The following is a 25,563-nucleotide window of genomic DNA, read 5'->3' as shown; positions in this document are numbered from 1 at the left end:
CTTATCCTCAAGGACTATGGTAGCAACATGACCCTGTCTTCCAAAGAATGTTACTACCATTTTCTGACTGACACTTCTTGGACATTTGACTTTGACAGATGGTGCTTTGTCAGAGACCCAAACTGCAGATTGTCACTGGTGACAAGACCTGGATCTACCAGTATGACCCTCAAAAGCAAGAGACAATGTCCCACACATGTTTTGAGCTTTCCTGTTGAAATTTTTCTAGTATATAGTGCTACCATTCCACACAGGTTTCGTTTTGCTGTTCAGTCAGAGAATGTGTTTCAGTGGATGCCTTGTTCTCAATCTTCCTGACATAAAGATGATTGTGCAAGTTACCATTCACTGCAGCCAATCCAATACCCAAGATATCCTTATGGGATGTAAAGGGTCTTCTCTAAGCAGCTTCTTGACATGAACTGTGTTTTCAAGTCACTGAAGTTGCAGGTAGACTGCTTCTCTCCATCTTTAAGGCTGTTTCTGTTATGTCTAAATTCTCCGAACCACCAGAATACTTGCATTCTGGATGGACAAGAAACAGGAAATGCTTGCAAATGGTGGTGCACTGGGACTCTGACAAACCAGATTTAAAGTCATATAACATCACTGTTCAGAAATGCTCCCACTTCAGTTCCATTTTCAACATCCAGATTTGGTGGTGCTTCCAAAGTCAGCCGCTTCCTGCGTGCAGGAAATTTCAAGGACACCAGTATACCATTGAACTCATGTTCAGTAACATATCACAGACTGTTTTTTTCTGCATTCAATAGTTTTTGCATATCCAGAATGACCATCATAAATTTGAAAAATTCAAAAAATTATGATGATGTTGTCGAAACCGTGTTGTATTTGCTTATTGTGTACTGGCACAATGAAGTGTCACTTCATTGTGCCAGTACACAACAATCAAAAAATTATATTAAAATTTCATAAAACGTTTTATATTAATAATCTTTTAAAAAAGGCATCATTTATTGTAGCAATTTAATCTTAGCATTAAAAAAAAAAAGAGAGAGAGAGAGTGATTGATCACAAGAAGTAAGTAACATTGACCAGAAAAGTGCTAAACAGTTCTTATTAGAATGACAAAAAAAAATGTCTAATGAGAAGCACAGAGTGCATCATTACATCTCATATTAAGTCTCAAAAGTTTGAAAAAACTTTCTCAGTTTTAATTTATATTTATTTACAGAGATGAAGCAAATGTAAGACGCATGCATACTGCTGTTAAACTCAATGAAGTAATTGTTACAAAATCTCACAATGCTCAGCTAGTCATCATCAATCTTCCTGGTCTTCCTAAATCTCAGAAAATAGAAGCAAACTGTATCCTTTTCTAAGTTTTAAAAATATTCAGTAATCAAAGAATATTTTTGAATTTGATTGCAGTAAAATGGATTCTCATTATGCATAAAGTGGTTTAATTTCTTACCTTTTAAAATACTGAAATAGTAAATTATTTTTTGCATGCTTATTTTGTAAGTTTTCCAATTTACTAAGCTAAATTTAGGATTAGATATTTGACAGAGAATTAATGAAGTAATTATTAAATTTAACACTATAACATTACATTAATTCTAATTCCTATTTAATGTGTTGCATTCTTTTTAGCTATTAAAAACAACCCATTATTGCAAATTTTATTTGATTAAGCAATTTTAATTACTTATGAAATATTCTCAATTATTACATTGATATCAAATTTGGCCTCTTTTTATAATGTTTTAGACTTTAGGAATATAAAATTTGGCCTCTTCTTATAATGTTTTAGGAATGTAATAATTAGAACAATTAATACAGTGTGGAATTATTTTCCAATTTAAAAAATTATCTTTAAAATTTTATTGCTAGTTAACAGCATAAATTATGAAAATTAACTGAATATTAGAATTTTAATATTAAAACAAAAATGCATATCAATAAATTTAAAAAATTTTAATTCAGTTTCATTTTTTCTAAACTGTGTGTGTGCATGCATGTGTGTAGCATAAATACTGATTATATACAAATTATTGTGCTAATATCGTTTAATTAAATTCCAGTTAATTTGGCAATATATTCTAACTAATTCTAAAATATAATCATTTGTAACAGAAAATATAAATGAACTTTTTATGTATATTAATATAATCCTTAACATAAATCAGATATGGAATTTTTAGAGGTATTAACAGAAGGTCTAGAAAGAGTTCTAATGGTTCGAGGAGGAGGAAGAGAAGTTATAACAATTTATTCTTGAGTTAATTTTTCTGACATCCTGTTTTCCCCAAACACACAAAATATCCATGCAGTTTCATACAAACTTAAATTTTTATTAATGCTTTCAGATAATTTAATGCCTTGTTGGGCCGTACTTCCACATGAGAAGTCTAAAATTTAAAAAAATTACCTCTAGAAATATTTATATTATTGCAGAATTGAATCTCATTGTCTAGCAATTTTATTTATTTTCTTATACAAAATTGACATAAATACTTATTTGTAAATTATTTTCATATATATATTTATTGCAAGGTTTATAACTTATTTTTGGCAAATTATGCACATTTTAAATATTTTGTGAAATGCCAGATACAAGAGAAATTTTAAATTTATACTGTTTATATAAAATTGTGATTTACTGTATTGAAAATACAAGAAATTTGATAATTTATTGAAGTAAAAGAAAAATTATTCTTGGAAACATCCTTTTCAAATTAGAATTTTGTAATTACTATCACAGTTTGATAAGAATGCACTCTGAAAAACATTTTGTACTTTTGCAGAATTAAGAAATTTTGTAATTTGTTAAAGAAAAATTTTCATAAATTCTTAATATTATGTAAGAAAATTTTGACAACACTTTGATACTTAGTTTTTCTAAAACAGAAAATATTTTTGTATTTGACAATATTAAACCTCAAACTTTGAGAATTTTTAACTACTTTTGTATATAAAATAGCAATGAGTCTAATCATCTTTGTTTCCATAAATAGAAATTCAAACACTCCTGTGTAAACATAAAGAAAAAAATAATAATAATAAATGTTAATAAATAACCTTGTTGTCTTTTTTTTTATAAAAATTTAACCACTAAAACCCTGAATTGTTTTTCTGATTTTCTTTGCATCTTCTAATAACTCTCTATTATTTGGATCAATCTTTAAAGCTTCTTCATAATCTTGAAGACCTATAAATAAATAAATCTATATAAATCCTCTGTAATGACATAATTTATTAAAATCAACATACGCTATTCTATTTTTACTGATACCTTCTGCATACATCTCCATTTTACAAAAAGCTGTTCCTCTTCGGATATGACATTTCAATCTTGTGGAAGAATTTTCTTGAACTGCCGGAGTCAATAATTCTAAAGCCTTTTAAAAAAAATCATTGTTTTATAATTATAATAATAATAATAATTTTGAAGGAAATTACTCTAACTAACTCTTGAAGTATCTTCGATTGCCTTGTGCAAATTCTGAATTTGTAAGTGACAAGCTGCTCTGTTTGAATATAAACTAAAACAAAAAATTTTAAATAATAGTTTCAAAATGATTCAAAAAAAATTAATTAATTACCTAGCTAAATTTGGACACAATTTTATAGCTAAAGTATAAGTGTTTATGGCTGATTTATAATCTCCTTTGGAATAAAAATCACTGGAAATAAAAAACAAGGATTATTTTAATATTTATATCTGAAAACAAATTTTAATAATAAGTTACTTACTCTCCTTTATCTTTGAGCCAAAGAGGATTTCTCTCTTCTGGACGCAAATCAGCAAATTCCAATTCGTTGCATTTTCTAGCTTCTGCTTGTTTCCTCAACCACTGTTCATATAAAAACAATGTTTAACATTATGATTCAATATATTTTAGTAAAAACATAAATTAACCTCTTCTTCCTCTTCCTTTCTTGATTCTCTGGCAGCAGTTGGAAATTCTCGAGGTGTAAAAGTGACATTAATTGTGGCAGAAGAACGTGGTGGAGCCACCGATTCTAAAGATTCTCCTGTGGATGGACGAACTGTCAAGTGGTATTTGTTGAAAGTATTTTTCGAAGACTTTTTTGAAATCCTTTCTTTTGCTTTACTATTGATTTCCTTGTTTCTTTTCATAAACAAATATAGATAAGTTATATAAAATAATTTCTCAATACAGGTGGTCATTGACTTATGATCATAATTGGTTACGATCAAACTGGTTTACGATCAGTTCCTCATAAGTTGGCCTTTATTTTTTATGCCATTCTAATATTGTATCTCTAAATATTGTTTACTTATTTTTATTCATCATTCTTATGTGTTAAAAATTCCTGTCTTATAGGTGAAATGATGAAACTGCAGAATTTGAATGACTTGGGCAGGAAAGCATCTCAGGTTTTACTGTTGTCCCATATGGATTAAAATTTGTTTATAATATTGTCCAGTTGGTGGTACAGTTTTTAAGTACAATGGAAAATAATTTAATACTCCTTGGTTTTAAATTAAAAGTATAGTAATTGAAATTATTAAAAATACTAGTGATAAGGGCAAACATTTCTGGAGAATGAGCTGTAAGGCAAATAAAGGAGGGAAAGACTAACTGGTGGCATGCTATCATCATAACTTCATAAGAACTAGTGTAAAATTTTATACAAAACATAAACACCAATCGTCATCATAAATTATTATATGCACAGCTGGGTATAGCTTGTGGTGTCAGATATGGAAATTGCAGAATCAAGTCATCACCAGACATACTAGTCAGCAGTCACAGTTGTGGTCGTAAAGTTGATCACTCAAAAGACTTATAGGTTGTGAGTCAATGACTACCTGTATTTTATTGTTATATACTAATTAATGTAAAAAGTTACATACCAAGATTATGATGATGATGGAAACAAATGAAATTTTATTAGTGCAAATGTAATGAGGATAATAAATGATTGCAGTATCTTAGCAAAGAGAGATTTGCTGTGGAATAATGGTCAAATTTAAAAGAGCCTTTAGTATCAAATCAATCCTCCCCCCTGCCTGGATACATATTACAATACAATTGGGTACTTCATGCTATCCTGTTCAGATTTGCCCACAGATGTTGCAACTTCTACTCCAGATCCCTCACATTTTTAGATGAGTGAAGCTGGCTCCCATCTGGTTCACTAAATGCTTGATGAGTGACAAATCTGAGACTGGACAGAATCAAAAGAATATTGCAACTTGACAGAGACATTCCTGGGAAATCCTTGCTGTATACAATTGAGCATCATCATGTTGGAAAATGGCTATTTGCATCCTTACTATGAAAACTGTATGTAAACTGATGTATTGAATAATTGATATTTCTGCTGGAAGTGGCTAGAACTTATTTTGTTTATCAAACATTTTTGCTGACTGAGCAGTCATTCTTAGAATTGTACCATTAATGGATTGGAATATGGAATGCAGAATACATACAACTTTAAATTGTATGTATTCTATATTACATATTCCAATCCATTAATAATTTAATCTTGAAGACAGCTGCCCAGTCAGCCAAAAACATTTGATAAATAAAATACTTCTGCTGGAAGAGGCTAGAACCGTTGTCAGTTTTTCTGTTATAGAGAACTGTTAATTTAAGTAATTTATAAAATTATATAAGATATGAATGTTTCTAATTCATCACTTTCCAATGTGTGTTGCATCAAAGAGGCAAATTTTTCTAATGTGGACAAAGAATGATGATATGATTATCTAAGTAACAATTCGAGGATAATTATCATGAAGATACATTATACTTAATCATAGAAAATTTATTATAAAACACTGTCAATGCTAGTAACATTATGTAACTCCAATTCAAAATTAACAACACATGAAAATTCTTTAGTACTATCTGGTTGATGGCATACTAATGTATATGAATAAAATATAAAGCAAAAATACTAGACTTACTTTAAGTTAACTGATTTTTCTTTGCAATCTTCAATTTCTTTAATCATGGTATTTCTTTCATTTTCTTTAATTTTCTCTATGCGTTTTCTATCATTTGCCTCCAGCTATTAAAAAACCTGACTGTATTCTTATTATAATTCTAATTTTCATTATTTTACTTACCTCCATCTGTAATCTAACAGCCAATCTCTCTCTCTCTGATTTCTCAACTTTTTTCTGATTTTTATCACTTTTTGCAGTCTCCTCTATTTCTTGTAGAGCTTCTTTCCTCATCTTTTCACAGTGAGTTCTGTCTTCTAATGAAAAATTAGAAAACAGCACAAAATATTGTAAGATACATTTACATTAAATTTAGTCCAACAAACATGACTATACCAGGAATATCCAGCACATAATATAATTACTAAAAATAATAAAAACAAATATTTTCAATGGTTTTTAAATTGTCATCTTCAGGTTAAAAAAAAAAAAGTCAAAAATCAACATGAAAATTTGAATGTCACTTTAAAACTGCATGGAACAATTATTTCATTGGTTGAAAAAACACTGACATCAGTAATGGCAAAACCAATTATTTTTCTAAGTAATAAGATTTAATTTATAGTTGTTGTTCAAAAATAGACCTCCATGCTTTGAAGAATGTTTTGGCATTCCTGTAATTTATGCTATGACCTGAAAATTAGCTTTGTATATTTAGAGTAGATTCCTGCTATAGTTATGTGCATTAGAATTAATTAAATCCTGTGTTTATATAGTGTCATTAAATGTAGTAAAGTTAAAACAAAGTAATATTTGGAAACATATCTATTGATTTAACATAAAAATCATTTCTATACAAGTGATATCAATTGGATCTTCAAGTAATTTTTCCAAAAAATCTAACATATAAACTTATATTCATAAGATTAAGATGTTACTGTTGCAAGTTTCCATTACCATTGATTGATATCATAAAGAAATTATAGTGTAATTAACTCAAGCTGTTTAATCATCAGACATTACCAGAATTGCTCCAATTTAAAACTGACATGTCCCACATCTTGAATTTGTAACTGATTTGTCCATAATTGAGAATATCTTTTATTTAAATCTCTATTTTGATTTACAAAAATAAACTTATGCTGTTGCAAAATTCAGTTTAATATGTTATTGTGCTTAATTGAGTCAACTTAGCAACTATACCTTCTGATGACAGTGTAATAGGCTACAAGACTTTAGCCAAATTGCCAGAAGAAAGCTGTGATCAATTGTAGAGTCCATTTAAAATGTAAATTGAAATGCATGCTATAAAAGCAAGTCTCATAATCGGTCATGTTGGCTGAATTCTTGAAATAGAAGAATAATATCTATTCTGATAACAGTTGATTAATAAAAAGTGACTAATAATAAGTGGTTGAACTCCTACAGAGAAAGGTACTACTTACAACTGCTGTTATATTATATTATATAATTTTGCTGTAATTAATACATTAATATATTGTGTGGCCCTCATTTAAAGTAACTTTTTAATGACAGTATATAATTAATTATAATAAAAACAATAGGTAATTTTTATGGTAGCATTTTTTTAACTTTTACTATGTTCTGCATTAATTTTAGAAATTAATGATGGACAAAGCTGTTATTATTTTCAAATAACAATAAAAATTACTGTTATTACTGATGTACAATGACTTTGTGCATTCGTTGGCAATGGATTTAGATGATTTGTTCCTCTTAACAAGTCAGTTTAAGGGTTTTTTTGTTTATAAATCTTAATGTTAACAATAACAGAAAAACAAAAATTGATCTCCCCTTCTCACTAACCGTGCAGACTTGATTTAATCCACGATGAGCATGCTGCTTAATTCAAGCCCATCAAGTGTTTAGTGGATAAAACCACTAAACACTGTAGTTTGTGCAGTTTGTTTCATGGAGTTCTCTGAGTTTTCTTCATGTGTATAACATGTAAATAGGAGCCAGTTTTGCCATTAAAAGTCCGTCCAAGGCATCCTCCTTTTATAGATTACCCATGGTTGACCCTCCATCAACCACTGATGATTTACCAAACTATTGAATCTACTACTACTACACAACTACTAAATCTGAACTATAGAGTGATCATAATAATTATAACTATGAACACATCAAAAAATATTTACATTGAACTGAAAATTACAATAGTTATTGAGCAATGGGGCAATATTGTAAATTAATGGCATAACTTATATAATTACAGAGTATGCCAGAAATACCTGATGGGTTTAATAACAGTTCAGGGAAAGCATAAGTAATTATTGCTTTGCACAGATACACAGATTCATCCTCCATTAAAAAAAATAATGTATCACTGTTATTTCTTGAAAATAACATTTTATAAATTGCCACCATTCTGATGAACACAGAAAATTCACATTCTTGTAAATCTGGCCAAAAAAGATGCCATAACTTGCTGCAACATGTTTTCTGGAATCCTGAATGCACTAATTAATTCAATCATGATTTGTACCTCTTATACTAATTTATACGTAAAATTATTATGTACTACAAAGTTTAGTATACAAATATGTCTTGTTTAAGAAGTTCTCTGCGAGAATATTCAATAGAAGAATGAACAAAAATGCAGGACGATAATAACTAAAGAGTAGGTTTAATAAATTTTAGCCTCACCACTTGGTCGGGGACACAGATAGGAACAATCCCTAGTAAGTTTGGTCAGTTCAACAATGGTGGCGTGGCCTACCCATGATGCAGATGGGGAAAAAGTGCACACAAGGCAAAGAGGTACAAAATGAAATAATCCAATGCTGTCAAGTCTGGCAGTAGATATCTCCAAAGTGAGAAATGACTTTACCTGGAAACATTTCTTCCAGAACTAACTCTCTGTATTGTGTGGGGTCTGTGGTGGTGTTGTTTTTAGGTTTCATGTAGGTGATGCCCTGAGTAAGAAATTTTGGCATGTCTTGTGGATTGATGATGATGTGTGTTAGATGTTTAGCTAGTTCCCGGTGCAGTGATGTAAACTTTTTGTACCAGAAATTGTGAATGTTGTCTACACCAAGTGTCTTCCAGTTGTGTGTTCTGTTAACAGCGTAGCGGATGTCGTGTACGTTTATTTCAGCACAGGGCATAGGAGCAGTTGACCCATCTTGCTGGAACATAGGTGATGACAATAATGATGATTGACCTCCTGATCCAGGAATGTTTGTAACTTGGCTATGTAGCTCTAAGCAGTTACTGTAACATCCGGTCTTCATTTTTAGCAAAACATACAGATCAATAATTTAGTAAGAAAACATAGTGCACAAAACATGATGCAGTGTTATGGCATCTTTTCTTGTCAGACTATAAGAATGTGGTCATCAGAATGATGGCTATTTACAAAATTTTATTTTCAAAAAATACGTGATACACATATATATTCATTTTTTTTTTTTTAATGGAGAATGAATCTGTGAAAAGCAATAAATATTTATGCTTTTCCTTGAAGTGTTATTTTACTTTAAAAGCTATCAGATGTTTCTGGCGCACACCGTATTTTCTCGTCAAGATTGACAATCTTAATGTAATAAAATTGTGACCAAGAATAACAATTTTCTGTAGCCTGCAAGCGATTACAAAAAAATTGTCTAATAGGTTGTGGTTTCCTCAGCATTGCTCAGATAAATTACAGTAAAAAGATCGAAGGTTTGACTAATAGTTCTTTCTATAAATTTAGTATACGTGCTGTTTCGATTTTCAGAGAAAACTTTTGCGTTGATGTTGCCTTAATTAATATACATATTACGTAGGTTTTCTAACGAATTTCGGGAGTTAAACAAAGTACAATAATTTTATTTCAATCGCAGAAGTGTAATTTGAAATTAATAATGAATGAAAGATACGGTCTTCCATTTCCGTGTTTTAAAAACTAGATTTGCTGCATAACACATTCGATGGCGGAATGCAACTGACCAGAGTTGTCGCCGCACATGCAAAATTCTCTCTCTTAAAACAATTATGTTGGAAATATTGCCTTGATAAACGAGGCTCTTTAGATAATTCCATAACAAAAAATCATTGGGTTCAGATCTGGTGTTTGTGCTCAGTCGTGACATTAAAAATTATCGGCTAATCACGCACTTGTGCGAAAAATTATAGCCAAAATTCGTTAGAAAAAGTATAATACGTAATAAGGGGACAGTAGCGCCAAATTTTTCACTAGCGGTTGAATTTTAAAGTAAAATTTTTCCCGAAACCGGTATGTAAAATTACTAAGGAGTTACTCGTCAAGATTCAATCCCGAGTTCCCAAGAACGGTAGGCTAACTCCCTTAATCATCTGTCCGACAAACTACATATACAGGTTAGTGGTAAAATTTTTAACTATTCCTGTCCATTATTCCAAATGACGAGATTCTGTTTGTTTATAGGCCTACTTATGTAAAAAAAAGTATAAATACGATTTTAAATCTCAAACGTTATTGTACCGTTTTGTAGTATAATATTTAATTAATACTATTACATTTCAAAACTTTTCCGTGGGTATTTCCCAATCCCAAATTAGCAAATTTGCTAGAGTTACCCCTATTGCATTTGGTCTAGCTACGTCAATTTTCCAACCTTTTCTAATAAAGGCACCCCCAATTTGCTAATCTTTTCTTGCGATATATCCCTACTTCTTTATCAATGTAAATTTGTTGCGGTTTTCGTACCTTTTAGTAATATACTTTTAAGAAGTGTTATGGGTGCTGCTCGGCAGTATTTCGCGGCACCCCCGAAGTGTGGTTGAACCATCCTATTGTACGCCCCTCGATATAACGGTGTACAGAAAACATTATTACCTGAATTTTCATGATACAGATTTTTCCAAAGACCTTTCTCTCGTTTGACGAGAGCAAATGATATGGCATTATCTCCGACGAAAGCGTTGCACTTCTTGATATCGATGGCTTTTTTTAAAAACGCTTCCCAAAAGAAAGGCGGATGACTTATCTTGGAAAAAAAAGAAAAAATATTAACAATTTTATGCATTGAATTATTTATTTTTTTATAAACTTTAGTAACGTCTTTAATTAATTACAGTCCTCTTAGTGTCCACAGGAATAAGAGGACTTTTTTAACATTACGAATTCGAACCCGGATCCACCAGAGTTGCAGGTTGCCATCTGGCAGTCTCATTATTTAAAATTATAAAATAATACTTTATAAATTATTTATATACATTATTGTTATTATCTACAGGCCATTAAATTTTTAACTTGTTTTTATTCAGTTATAATTTAAATTTTAATTGATGTATTGTCTTAATTAAAATTAATAATCCCCTGGTTAATTAGGTTATTAATAACCCAATTTTAATTAAAATTATTTAATTGGGTTATTAATTCGCGGGATATTAATTAATTAATTAATTTTATGTCATTCTAACCTTTAAGTATTGACTAGATGATAAAATTGAAAGATTCTTCTTGTTTACGTTATTGAAAGCAACATTAATGGAGATATTTCCTTCTGTTTCTGACCAAGAAACATCTTTTATAAAAATAGGCATCTTTCCCTTAACTTTAGAAGCGCATTTATGTTTGAATTCGTTACTATGGTAACGTCCACACAGTGTTGCCAGAAGATTTCCAACTGAATAAAAATTCATCTCGAAATCTTCGTAATTTTGTTAAATTTTTCATTTAAATTATTATTATTCTTATGAATTCTATAACCAATCATCGAATTATACTACATTTTTTACTTTGTCTCCTTTTTTTCTCCCTTTGCTCTTTTTGTAAAACTGGCATTCTGCCATTTATTCATTGAATTCCTGATAGAAAAGATTATTTTGTTTTTATATTCACCCCATTTTCAAGTCAATTTTCCATTTCTTTTTAAAATTCTTATTGTTTTGTTTTAAAATATTGTGGGTGTTAACTCTTCCAATTATCTTTTCCATTATTTTTTCATTAATTACATTCAGGTTATTCTTCATTGTNCATTTAAATTATTATTATTCTCTTTATTTACTGTCAAAATTTCTGATAGTAAATAATGTTATAAATATGATAAAAGTTTATGTAATAGATAATTTTGTCGGTCACTACCAGTCAGCCGGCGTTATTTTGTAATACTGTATTCAATCGTAATGAATGCATTATAAAAAACATTGTATTTATTATATAGTCTACATCAAATCATATCGAATTATAATATAAATTTTAGATTTAACAATACAATACGATACATACTTTTCCTGTTAACAATAGTCATGCTGAGAATCCATCTGTTTGTCTTTTAATCTAAGGATTAAAGATAAACAGATGGATGAGAAGTTATATCTGCAATTTTTTAAAATAGCCCAATAAAGATGAGTGTTAAATCAACATAAAACCTTTCTTTGTAAAAATAGTCATATATCCAGTATACTGTATTCCCATTATTTGATTGTGGTCATTCAAATGTCACTGTTTCAATGACAAAGGTCATCATTGTATCAAGTGTAAAATTAAACTGTTAAAAAATGGGAAAAAATGCCATATTAACAGCATGTGATGTCAATAGAAAAAGTTGTTCATGGGAACAAAATAATACAGGAAATGTTTTAGTAAGTAACCTCTTAAGTTACCTGTTAAAACATCTTTCCTGCATTGCATGTTAGATGTGCAAAGCAGCCAGCAGAGCAACTTCTTTTAAAAGCCAAAAACTGGCCTTATTATCCATATTTTAGTAAAAAAATTTTTGCTACTTTGGGTATATTTTGTCTCCATGAACAATTTTTCTATTGACAGCTCAGGATAATTAGACATTTTTTAGTTAGTTAGTTTGTTTAGTTAAGATATGGCAATGCAACACTTGGGCGATCTGCCTAGGGAGGTCTTTTTTAAGGGTAACTGGCCCCTATTCAGGTGTTTCAGAAGTGGAGAAAACCCGGAAAACTCCACGTGGCCAGCCCGTCCTGGCGAGGTGTGAACCCGGGACCAAACTCCCAGTGTTCCGGGAACGGAACTGCTAGGCCATGGACCAGCTTGTTTTAGACATAATTTTTATTATTTTTTTTAAGGGACCAGTTTTAGATTAATTTTACACTTGACATAGCAATTCTCTTTGCCACTGAAACAAAATATTAGATAAATGTATAAATAATAAAGATATGGCTATATTTAGAAATTCCAAATAACCAGAATATATGTATGTATATATCAGAAATTTTAAATCAAAATCTTCATTATCAAATATTTAAACATGATACAGTTTATCCTTGTTAATTCAAAGTTAAAATTTAATAGATTTTACTGTCATTTCCTAGATATTAGCATTATATTAAATACAGTAATTTGAAATTTTAAGATCCTTTTGGATAACTCAAACAAAAATAAATAAATTATTATTATAAAATGTAAAATATAAGTATGAAAAAAACATTGATCAAATTATTTTGAAAAGAAATTTCTTGTAATGTCAGTTATCATTGTCTGAGAACCATTATTATTATTATTATTTAGCAAATACTCTTCCTGTTTTAATAAACTTGGTAATAGAGAGTAACCCAAAAGTAAGTTAACTAAGACATATACTGTTAATTAAAAAAATCAACACACCTTAAAGACTAGTTTATTACTATTAAACTTGGCATTTGCAATGGGTATGTAAAGATAAAGAAACAATTTTTTTGCAAAACGACTATTAATTAGAATGCAGTAGCAATATAATGGTCACATATTAGTATGTAGTAAAACCATCTCTGTGCCAACACAGAATACAGTAGTGCCATGACTTATGAGTTAAGAGTTCTGTCACAGAACAAATTAAACTCAAATTACTCATATGTCAAATCAATTTTTGCCATTGAAATGAAATGCCATTAATCCATTCTTGACCTCCAAAACATTGCATTTTTTTGTTACACGTTTTTAAATAAGAAAAATGTACGTATTAAAAACAATAGATTGTACTACAATAAACTGGTTTTGCAGATGATGCAGCATATTATGGCAGTTTTCCATCTTTTTCTTAATCTATGATTTGCTATAGTGTTTGCTGTGCCAACTATCTGAAGCTGGTTCTCAACTCAAAGCATAAAATCTGACGAGACACAGCTTGATCTCAAAAAACTCGTAAGTCAAGGTACCACTGTATATGGCAAGGCATGGAGTCAAACAACAGTCTAATGTTGTCCTGCAATTGTTGGGCTAGTTTGTTCACATTTCATGATAGCTGCAACTGCTTTTCTAGCATTTCTTACTCACACTTGATTAGCAAAAGGTCTGGGGACTTTGTTTCCACATGGTTCATATCCTTTCATGGCCAACTCTACTCTGTTCAGAGATTCTCACCATCTGAGTCAGGCATTATTATGCTGATGACCCTGGAAGATGTGACATCATAGGCAGTACAATTGGCTGAAGACTGTTGTCAACATAGTGACCTATCAGAGTGCTTTGTAGCAATACTAGAGAAGATCTGCTGTTGTAGGAGATGGATACCAAGACTGTAATTGCAACTGAATTGAAGCAATGACCATGCCTCCTCTATACATGGATATGGTGATCATCTGTGTCCAGAGAAGCAGTGAACACTACATGACTCTAATAGAATCATGGACAGTATCCTACTCCATACTGCTTATGTTGGTGGTCAGTGAAAGATGTTTAGTGACAGTAGGAATTAAGTTCTGGCTCTCTCAAGTATTGCTGAATGGTCTCCTTTGATGGTACAAGCTGTGTAGAAGAAGGTATGTTCCTTTGGATAAAGAATGGGGATGTGACATAGTGCAATTAGAAGAGCAGCCATTACAATAACAATCTATTTTAGCTAACCAAATATTTTACTCAGCTCCTTAAATAATAAATCATCCAACACCTGATGCTGAAAAACATTTATTTAAATGGTTGAATATTTTAGTCTGAAAACATTAATGTTTCTACATTAATGTTTTCAAACTAATATGATAGGCCATCTTCAGATGCAAGTATTCTCGAACATATTTAACTTAATATTTAAATGTCAGAACGTTCAAATACTTTTATGTTAAAATTAAAATACTGGATAAAATGACAAATAAATAATAAAATAAAAGAAATATACTAAACAAACTAATACAATNATTGCAGTCTATTTTACAGTGATCATTGAAATTATAAATATATAAAATAATGAAGTTAAAATCAAAACATTCTGTACTTCAGAATGCATATCGAGTTCTGATATCTTCAAGTTTTTTCGAAACCTGTAATAATAAAATTATTATTATTAATTAATTGATATATTCATTATTAAGGTTCAAATTTAATTAATTCAATACTAACTTCACTGGGATTCCTGTCCAAATCTTCAGCAATGCTTTTTTGTTTTGCTGGTTCTAATGAATTAAACTGTTCACATAAATCTCCATTATATTATTTACATCGTTATTGTATTAGTTTGTTTAGTATATTTCTTTTATTTTATTTGTCATTTATCCAGTATTTTGATCTTAACATAAAAGTATTCGAACATTTAAATATTAAGTTAAATACATTCAAGAATACTTGCATCTGAAGATGGCCTATCATATGAGGTCTGTTCAAAAAATACTCTGACTGTTTGAATTGCACAGTTCCAGTTGGTTCCAGGGGAATCAGCTGGTGTTGCTAGGTTTATACAGATCGTCTGGTGATAAAGCTGTTTCCCAATTACAGGTATCTTTATTTATTGATTAGATATGTGGTTTTTAGTGAAGTGCAATTTTTTCATTTGTTGGATTTCAGAATGAATGACCTGATGGAACAATGACTTGCTGTGAAATTTTGTGTTAAACTTGGAAAATCTGCGACTGAAACATTTGCTATGCTCAACCAGTGGGTGGGTGAAACGTCCCCAGACCCAAAAAAGCTCGCCAAGTTCGACAATGTCAAGGTGATGCAGACAGTTTCCTTTGATGCTAAGGTTGTTGTTCACCACAAGTACAGTACCTCCCCAAGGCTCCACAGTGAACCAGACTTACTATGTTGAAGTTATGAAACATCTGACAGACACTATCTGTCGCAAAAAGCCAGAAATGTGGAGTGGCGACTGGTTTCTCCAGCACGACAATGCTCCTGCCATTCAGCCTTCAGAACTCTTGAGTTTTTGGCCAAGCACTTGATCACTGTTCTTCCCCACCCCCTACTCGTCTGACCTTGCTCCTTGTGACTTTTTATTGTTCCCCAAACTCAAAAGACCCTTGAAAGGAAGAAGATTTGAGACGATTCCTGAGATTAAGGCAAATGCGACAAAGGCACTGAAAGACATTACAAAAGAAGCATACCAGGACTGTTTCAACAAGTGGAAACACCGTTGGGATAAGTGTGTGCATTGGGAAGGAGAGTACTTTGAAGGGGACCCAGACATGTAACTTTTATATAATGTACATTTTGTTTTATGATGTCAGTCCATGATTTTTTTGAATAGATCTTGTATTAGGTCAAAAACGTTAATGTTTCTTTAAATAAACATTTTTCTCAGCATTGTGTGTTGGATGATTTGTTATCTATTTTAGCATTTGTCACTTTGGAACATCCAGATCATTTGTGATGAATATGTGGGCAGCAGTGGGTTCAGGAGGGCAAGTATCATCTTACTGCCATATCGCTTCTACCAAGAGGGAAGCTGACATATCTGCACGACCACCTGGCTTTTCTTAAACTTGTAATGCAACCTCTCTAACTCATTTAGTTGCATTTATTGTCACAGAACATGTAGTGTTCACTGTTGAACCATCTTCACAGACTACTTAACATTAACAAACAGGAAACCATGTCAAATCTGTCCATGGGTGCAAACAGTACTGCTTATATGAACCCCAGAATGTATTCTGTTGCACTCTGGAAACATTCAGTGCACTCATTAGCAAAGATATTTTCATCATTTGCCTATCTAGCCAAATGGCAGTTTTGTGGCTTTTGCTCTATATTTTTTGGAATGCCTTGATTTTTTGCAACAGTGTATTTTTGAGATTATTTTAACAATAGTTATATGTTGTTGGTTTTAGCTTTCCAGTCATTTATAATGAAGAAAATGAATCATGTAAGTTGTAATAAGAACATGAATTTAAGTAGACAGATTTCTAAACATTTAGATGATAGATTTTTATTTCATTAGAAATTCTGATAATCAAAATATTGGATAATTTGATTTTTTTTCTGGGTTCTTAGAAATTTCAAAGGTAGTGAAATCTTATTATGTTAACTGTCTTTTAATGAAATATATTGAATATGTTTATTTATACAAATGATAAACTATTATTAAATATATAGAAAATGGTTTGACAATATACTCAAATTTTTTCCCTATGGTATTTAAATTATCTTGTGATGATAATTTTAATTTTATGTGAAATCAAACACAATAATAGAATATAATAATGAATAATGGTTTAATATCATGATAAAAATTGCATTCTATTTTACAGTGATCATTGAAATTATAAATATATAAAATAATGAAGTTAAAATCAAAACATTCTGTACTTCAGAATGCATATCGAGTTCTGATATCTTCAAGTTTTTTCGAAACCTGTAATAATAAAATTATTATTATTAATTAATTGATATATTCATTATTAAGGTTCAAATTTAATTAATTCAATACTAACTTCACTGGGATTCCTGTCCAAATCTTCAGCAATGCTTTTTTGTTTTGCTGGTTCTAATGAATTAAACTGTTCACATAAATCTCCATCAATTACATTCTTTAGAAAAGAAGTAAAAATTAATTGCAATATAAAAATTTCCATGAAAAAAATATTATTTTTTAAAGGAAAAAAAATAATAATAGCTACCTTAACGGGAAAATAGTATGATCGGAAAGACAAATGATCTCGACCACAGAGAGGTGGGTTTTCTGATCTCATATGCATTTCCAAATGTTGAAAAAAGTCATGATCCTAAAATAAAATTTTTAATTTTAATGAAAATTTGTTTTATATATATAATGTTTAAAATATAACACAATATATTTGAACATACTTCATGAGATGTAAATGGAACTAAAACACCAACAGTGCCTGATAGAGTCGTATAAACTAAAGATTCACTTCCTCCTGGAATGAGGGTAGCTTTTTGCAATGACAGAACAATTTCACCAACATGAAAATTTGCAATTACTTCTGCCTAAAAAATAAATTTTATTTTTATGTAAATAATAAAATTCAAATTTTTTAAAAAAGTGTTATAGTATACTGTTAAATTATGTAAAGAAAAAAATGCAGATGTATATAGAATGACTATCAACAACTGTCAAAATATTTTGCCAATATTATTTTTAACATTTATTTAAATATGAATTGATTGTACACACTATATTTTTGGAAAGTGAATTCTTTCTCATATTAGAACTGTTGAAGTCATGGAAATATATTCCTGAATATGCAAATACATGTACTGGGTGTCCCATAAGTTTGCTAATATTCAAATATAAATAATAATAATAAAGATTTAGAGGAAAAATATGTTTCCAGATAGGGTTAAACATAGTCTATTAATAAAAGATTATACAAAATAAAAACAGACTGTTAAATATAAATCAAATTGTAGTTTGGAATCTGCTGGATGCCATTTATAAGTAGGCTCTGAAAACATGGCTTGCCTTAAGTGTAATAAACAAATATATCCATAGCAAATAGATAAATAAAATATTTATTCAATGTCTTATTTTGGATGCCAACTACCTATTTATTTTCTAATTCAGAGCTTGTTTTTCAAAGAAAATAATTGAAACAGTGTCATTACAACTCATGAAATTGGATTTCTTAATATTTTATTGAAACAATTTTTCACACCAAACTGGCTGTAAAACACATTAGTATTTTGTGCATACTCAACACTTTGAATCTTATACAGTAATACCTTGACTTACGCGATTTTCAAATATTGTTGATTCATTTTTTGTTTGAGCGCCACGCAACTCTTGATTACTCACTCCCCCCACACTATTGTTTAGCTTATATATTTGGACGTGTCGTGCAGAATTGACACATAGCTCCAATTTATTTTGTGTTATTTATTTCTGTGTTTGTTATATCTATGGAGATTTGAGAGGCTCTATGTGGTGATTTCTTGTAACCGTGAACGAATCAAAAGACAAGATAAGATTAACGAGAGCATTTATTAGCTTACATACATCCGATTTGGATTGCGAAATTATACCCCGACTTATGCGGTTATCGCTCAGTCCCACCTAACGCGTAAGTCCGTAGTATTACTGTACATATAGCATTTATATAATAAAATTTATCATCAAAGCTATATTTTAAAGAATCAAAAGCAATTTGTCTACAGGCAGGCATTCCATTATTATAATCTCTAATTGTGTTATCTTGTAGCTGGCCTATTTGAAGAATTTTCTATTTCATATGCCAAATTATGAGAGCTTGCATAGTACATTTTAGTATAAATAAGATTTCATCATTAAAAGAAGCACATTTTTTAGTTAGTATTGCATATAACAATGACATGGTAGCAGTCACATATTAAAACTATATAATAATGTACAACAATATTTTAATCTTTACTAATGTGTTACATATCTTTAAAGGTGGTGTTTATTTAGAAATTTTTTATATTAATCATTCAGCAAATTAATTTTTAATACTTAATAATTTTAATTTCCTTTGAAAACATTTTTAAAGGTATAAAAAAGGGGAGAAAGGAACTCGTTGACAAGAGTTTACTCTATACCTTTAAAGGACTATCATTTTGGATCTGATTTGGTTTATGTAGGAGCTACTATGCAGCAAAAATATTCTGTTAATAGAGACATGGACAGTACGATTTTAGCATCGTTCGCCAAACAACAAGAAATTAATGTATTGTGGGATCAAGCTTCTATTATCAGAGCTACGACCAACAGACATACAAAGCGCAGATGAGAACAGAATGCACCCTTATCATCTGCATGGAAATCTTTTTACAGTAAAATACATGGCTTCAAAAAGAATAACATCTGATGTGTATATATTCCTTAACTGCAGGAATTTTATAAATAAATTAAATTACAAGTTATTTTTTGAAGGATAAAGAAAATACAATATTTGACCTTTTGTGAAGAGCCACCAAGCCAACCTCTGTCCCATAAAGCTTTAACACCCGTGGGATCTTCATCTACATCATCGCTTATAACAGTTGGAAGACGAATCTGTGAATTTTTATAATCAGAATTAAACTTTTACATAAAAGAATTATAATCAAATTAATTTAGAAAAAATACTTACAACAGATATATTTCCATATTTATCAGCACCAGCAACAGTATCATAATCCAACAGACAAGCTGAAGTAACCCATCTGGGATTTGTATCATCAGCAAAAACAAGAAGTTGATTCTCTTGACGCTTATACCGTAAATAAAAGAAACTATCTTGTACATCTCCAACTATTACACGGTGACCGACAGCATGAATGGTTACTATTAAATTAGGAATATGCTAAAAAAATTAAATATTTTATTCATTTTTTTATTTTTAACTTTGAACAAAAATTGAAAATAAAAAAAACTTATAATATATTACCTTATTTTCACATTTTCTAAGTAATTTTTTCTTTCCTAAATCATATATTCTTAACAAGCGGCCAACACCAATTAAAATTCTCCCCTGAAATGGGCATATTGCAGTTGGCACTTCATCAACAGGAGTTGCATGAACTAATTCTAGATGTCCTTCTTCCTTTATTCTATATGTATGAACAGAACCACCATTGCTTTGACGAGGATTTAAATGTAGTTCTTTTGCCACTCCAACGAGCACAAATATTTCATCACAATGATTTGCAAACTTTGCTAAGGTAATGCTAATCAAAAATTTATTTAAATAATTTTTGTCATAAAATTTTCATTTTGTTTTGTATTAGAAAAATATAAATATAATGATCTTATTTTACCTAACAGCAGCTTCATTTTGTTCTAGAGCAATTTTCTGAATAGTTTTTCCTTCAATGGGATCTAAGATACGAATAACTGAGGCCCACATTCCAGGTCCAGCTTTAGGTGCACCAAAAGTAGCTTCAGGTAGATTTTCACTTAGAAAAGCAGCAGCCATTTCAGCTGCTAATTCTTGTTCATCTTCACCAGCAGCTTCAACCATTTCCTTAATTATAAATGCAGTTAAACATTTACTTTTAATTATGAAAACATATTACAACACAAGGAAATAAGAGAAGAAAATGAAAAAATTTTCAAGGACAAAATTAGTTCTTTTAAATAAAATATTGTTGTAATATGAGAATTCAATTGTGCTATTATTAGAACAAATAAAAACTCTAGATCTGAAAAAATTTTAAAAGAAAGTTAGGAAAAATCCAATAATACATAAGCAAATTTTATATGTCTACTAGAAATAAGAGATTTTAAAAATCAATAATTCTTATTCTTTATTCCAATATTTACTAATAATATTGATTTGCATGGAAGAAACATTCCATACACGAATACAGAGATAAAGACAATGGAAAATAAAACATTTTATTCTTACTTGAAAGCTTATCTTATATAAATGTGCAAAAATGTCAATCGTCTGAAGATCTCCACATTTTTGCACATTATTAATTTTAAACTTTAACTTCATTAATTAATTACAAAATAAAATAGTTGTTTTTTCCTCTTACTGGTGAAATATTTTATAAATATTTCTTTTAAACTTTTATTTAGAAAGAATAAGAATTACTATTCATCAATGTAATTAAAAGCATATGCATAAGAAATAGAAACAAAACTGAATAAACTAATAAAGAAAAAAAAATCTGCAAATTTTAACTTAATGCAAACTTACGAGTGGATAATAATTAAGTGAAAAATAACATCTGGAGACAAAATTATCTACAAAACTTATAAACATTCAAAATTGAAAAATAGAAAACTCTGAACATCTTTTCAAAGCTGTTTTAACAGACTGAATGAAAAATTTCCAATGGAATATGGTAAAACAAAACTATACACCATAGGGGGGGTGTGTCAATTTTGTCTTGGCTGTTGGTGACTTTTTCTTTGACTTTACCTTTTTAATAATATACTAGATTTACTACCTTTGATACACTGGTCAAGTGAAGCCGACTGATTTTAAGTAGTACAATATTCTTGTGGCAGTCTTTTTGTTCTGAATTATTCTAAAGTATGTTTCCAAGAACTCCTTCTAGTGATATGTCTCAAGGTTAGAATGGCAGGAAAGGAGTAAAACACCACCATTCTCCAAATTATCCAGGAGCTAAATGTTTGAAGCTTAAACATTATTTTTAAAAACAAGAAGAGGGTTTAACTTCCTTTTGGCAGTACCTGGAGTCAACCTTAACTGCAGTTGTAGTGAAATTGATGACTATAGAAGATAGGTTTGCTAGTTTGGAATAGGTTTATCAGACTACTTCGTTTTCAGTGAAATCATTGGAGAGTGAATGTTCAAATATTTGAATATGATTTGATACACTGAAACAACAACAATGACAACTTAATGATATTGATGAGTTACATGCTTTCATCTACGATAGATTCATTAATGCCTCGAGGAAAAATAATTTGATGTTTAATCATAGTGTTCCACACAAGTTAGAAATTATTGATTATATGGTTAATTTTCTGTCCAAGGAATTAGAGATGTTAACTGTATCTTGTTTAGAAAAGTCATCCATCTCCAGTATGTGGGGAAAAAGTCAAGAGTTTTAATAAGTAAAGAATACAATAAAGTATTCAATTGTCATCTTGGAAAACTTGAAATTCTTTAATTCAGAAATTCATATTAAAATTTCAACAAGTTGACAGATAGATGGGCTACATTTAGTTTGGCACCGGATTTGTCTGCCAATTCATGTTTACAACCATATGAAATTGGTTTCTTACTTAAAAGATAGACAAGTCTAGTTACACGATGATGATTTATTTGTAGATGATAAGCATTTTCTATCTTGGAGTCTCAGCTTGTTGAACTTCCTCCTCCTTTTTTATTTTAAACTTCTCTCATGTGTCAGACTATCTGAGGGGTCTCTACAGCACAACATCCCTCCAGGACTTGAATCTGGGTTGGGCTTTCAATCAGCTTCCTTATCTTTCTGGAATTGTAATGGATTTAGTTCTAAAAGCTCGGTGATTACGAGTTACATGTATAACTGTCCAGACCTGTAATGTATGGATTTAGTGGCAACCTGATTGGTTTCATCTGAGGTGGTTATTCTTAGTAGGTTATTGCTAGCAAATTGAAACTTTCATATAATATTGGTGGATAAACTTACGGACCCAGGAAGGCCTAGTGGTGGTATTCTTTTCTTTAATGAATCTAAAGCTTATTTTGAGCTATTGGATTTTACCCAGATATACTTGTGGTTAGTCTAACTCATTCAAACATTTTTGCTTCTCAATCCACCTTAATACTGATTATGCTGGAACTAAAAAACAGCAAAACATTCATCTTGATTCGTTCCGATATCTTGGAAACCTGGTCACCAATGTTTGACGAAGTTGTCATTATGGGTGATTTTAATGTACATGTTGGTCACAAAGTTGATACTTTTTGAATACAACTAATCACGAAATATTTACAATTCAAGGCGATCAAAGAACCTAAAAATCAATACTAATGGCATACTGTTTTTACAGTGGTTAATTGAACATAACCTTATTCTTCTCAATGGGCAAACCAGAAGAGATTATCCTGCAGAATTGACTTTTCTTTCAAGTATTGGTTGTTTAATTATTGACTTCATGATTATTTCTCAAAGCATACATCATTTAATAGAGACTTTAAAAAGTAGAATGTCTGCCATTATCAGATCATTTCTCTGTAGTTCTGAATGTCTTTTGGATGGAAAAATCAGTTTCTTTGAGACTTGCTATGTTTGGAATAAGTCTAAGGTAGGTGCACCTGCTGATGCTGTTAAGTCATGTTTTCAGAATAAGAAATTTGCTAATGAATTAGATGATTTTTATCATGTAGTAATTGTTGAATTATGTTCCTTGGCGAGAAACTTGGCATTTTAAGAGGGGGAGTTAGGGTTAATAATGCCCGTTGTTCTCTGTGGTTTGACGAATCTTGTCTCATACTTAAGAAAAAGTGGAATTGAAAATATAAATCTCTCTGTATTTTTTGAAGATAGGGTAACCATGCCAAACTCGTCTCTTTTTAAAATCTAAATAGAGAATTATAGCTCATTACCCAAAATTTCCATGTTTTAACTTTGATAAATCTTACCAGGAATTTGGTAAACATTAAAAACTCCAAGACCTTTTGACTACATATCAGCTGGTTTCATGTGACAAAATTTATGACCAATCATGTCATTTCCTTGGCTGTCTGGTATAATTTTTTTAATTAGCCTTTTGTTGTTTGTTTGCTATGTAAACAACATGATACAACTTTTGATGATTTAGACATCCAACTACTTCAGTTTGCAAGTAATACAGTATTGTCGTCAACAACACCAGTCAACTTTCACAGAAAACTGGATCTACTATCACAATATTCATCTTTGGGTTTAATTTCTATAAGCCCAGGATTATGATTTTCAGACAGGGAAGATGGCTAACAAAAATTTATAAGTTTTTCATAAATAATAGATATTAGCATTTTAAACAAAGTGGTTTACCTGGGTATGCATTTATCAGTATCAGGTTCTTTTGTCAATTATGTTTCCTTTGTGAAGGGTAAAGCTCTACCTAAGGTAAAAGTAGTGATTGATAGCTTATGTATGATGAGAAATAGTCACCTGTCTTTAAAAAATTAGCTGCCTCTCTATTCATGTTGAGTTGGTTGTGTGGTTTACCTTTATGGAGACCTTTTTGCTCAATTACATCAAGATTGATTCAACTGAGTTTTTTTGTCACCTTTTTGGCCTTGAGAGATCGATACTAACAACAGATCTGAATTAGGTTTGTACTTTCCTTATAATTGTTTTATTAAACTTGTTCTTAAATTTTTATCAAATATTGTCTCAGACTCATCCTCTCTTGTGTTCACAGCATATTCTGTTTTAAAAGGACTGTCAATGAATAGATCGCTGAAAAATAGTTGGTATACACAATTGGATAGTCTACTGAACCGAATCAGCTTTTTCTTAGCTTTAATTGACTCATCACCAAAGACCATAAATTACTATTGTAACATAATTATATTAGAATTCAATGATTTTTTTTTGTCAGTGAGGAGAACAAAAAGATAACCAATGCTAAGTTCTACCTCTAGTATACAGAAATATTGCACAGATGTCAGGTTTTTTCTTATCAACAACAATTGCCTTTTGCAGTAAAGTAAATGATTATCCAGATATGTTTAAATAAATTTCATTAACCTTAAATTTTTTCCCAGTTAAATTTTAATTATTTGGATAGATATCCTTCTTGTACACAAGGAAATGCTACTTTGAATCATTATATATACAAGTGTAAAAAGTTTGTTCTTTTTTGTCAAACTAAAGGTTATAGTGATGTTTGTATTTCTACTGTGGGACAAGAATACACAGACTGTTTTCTAACACAACTTCTGTTGAAACAATTTGGAAAAAATATAATTTAATTGTAAATGCCATTAACTATATTAACCCTTATTCCTAGAGGAGTATATAAAATAAAACTATACACCATATACAATATTATATAAATTATTATGTATGGAGAAATGAACTTTCACAATCGGCTCAATCATAAATTAATAATTTTAATTGTACTATTCTAAATGTATTGTATTTTATCATAATAATAGGATTTACATCAAAATAAACT

General features: G+C 30.2%; 3 protein-coding genes across 3 annotated transcripts in view; 1 reads left to right on the top strand and 2 right to left on the bottom strand.

Moving 5' to 3' along the window:
• LOC111619351 (solute carrier family 12 member 6-like) overlaps nt 1–2,380 on the top strand; it is a 124,964-nt gene extending 122,584 nt beyond the window's left edge. Inside the window, exons 24-25 of the mRNA XM_023361061.1 lie at nt 1,196–1,329; nt 2,151–2,380. Coding sequence (XP_023216829.1) covers nt 1,196–1,329; nt 2,151–2,242 — 226 coding nt within the window. The 3' untranslated portion in view covers nt 2,243–2,380. The remainder of the gene's footprint in view (nt 1–1,195; nt 1,330–2,150) is intronic.
• A 215-nt stretch (nt 2,381–2,595) lies between these two features.
• On the bottom strand, nt 2,596–11,450 carry LOC111619383 (dynein assembly factor 4, axonemal-like). The gene is made up of 10 exons (XM_023361083.1): nt 11,294–11,450; nt 10,707–10,857; nt 6,068–6,201; nt 5,906–6,009; nt 3,884–4,097; nt 3,718–3,818; nt 3,567–3,647; nt 3,434–3,506; nt 3,257–3,362; nt 2,596–3,172 (listed from the first exon to the last, which is right to left on the bottom strand). The coding sequence occupies exons 1-10, from the start codon at nt 11,414–11,416 to the stop codon at nt 3,069–3,071; spliced, it is 1,191 nt and encodes a 396-aa protein (XP_023216851.1). The 5' UTR covers nt 11,417–11,450; the 3' UTR covers nt 2,596–3,068.
• A 5,797-nt stretch (nt 11,451–17,247) lies between these two features.
• The window catches only part of LOC111619382 (splicing factor 3B subunit 3), a 31,821-nt gene continuing 23,505 nt past the window's right edge, over nt 17,248–25,563 (bottom strand). The window contains exons 18-25 of the mRNA XM_023361082.1: nt 20,748–20,953; nt 20,378–20,657; nt 20,081–20,293; nt 19,906–20,004; nt 17,838–17,981; nt 17,651–17,755; nt 17,465–17,560; nt 17,248–17,385 (exon numbers count right to left, since the gene is read on the bottom strand). Of these exons, the coding sequence (XP_023216850.1) occupies nt 17,341–17,385; nt 17,465–17,560; nt 17,651–17,755; nt 17,838–17,981; nt 19,906–20,004; nt 20,081–20,293; nt 20,378–20,657; nt 20,748–20,953 (1,188 nt within the window). The 3' untranslated portion in view covers nt 17,248–17,340. The remainder of the gene's footprint in view (nt 17,386–17,464; nt 17,561–17,650; nt 17,756–17,837; nt 17,982–19,905; nt 20,005–20,080; nt 20,294–20,377; nt 20,658–20,747; nt 20,954–25,563) is intronic.

The sequence above is a fragment of the Centruroides sculpturatus genome, unplaced genomic scaffold (genome assembly GCF_000671375.1).
Source record: "Centruroides sculpturatus isolate CEXI.00-Female unplaced genomic scaffold, Cexi_2.0 scaffold174, whole genome shotgun sequence".
Lineage (NCBI taxonomy): Eukaryota > Metazoa > Arthropoda > Arachnida > Scorpiones > Buthidae > Centruroides > Centruroides sculpturatus.
Note: the sequence above shows the minus strand (reverse complement) of the source record. Positions and strands in the feature narration are given on the sequence as shown.

Excerpts from the sequence above, each read along its gene's own strand:
- LOC111619383 (XM_023361083.1), bottom strand. The coding sequence starts at position 11,416 with ATGCCTATTTTTATAAAAGATGTTTCTTGGTCAGAAACAGAAGGAAAT. Across the intron at positions 6,010-6,067 it reads CTGTTAGATTACAGATGGAG|CTGGAGGCAAATGATAGAAA; the intron begins GTAAGTAAAATA and ends GTTTTTTAATAG. Across the intron at positions 4,098-5,905 it reads GAAAAATCAGTTAACTTAAA|AAACAAGGAAATCAATAGTA; the intron begins GTAAGTCTAGTA and ends GTTTATGAAAAG.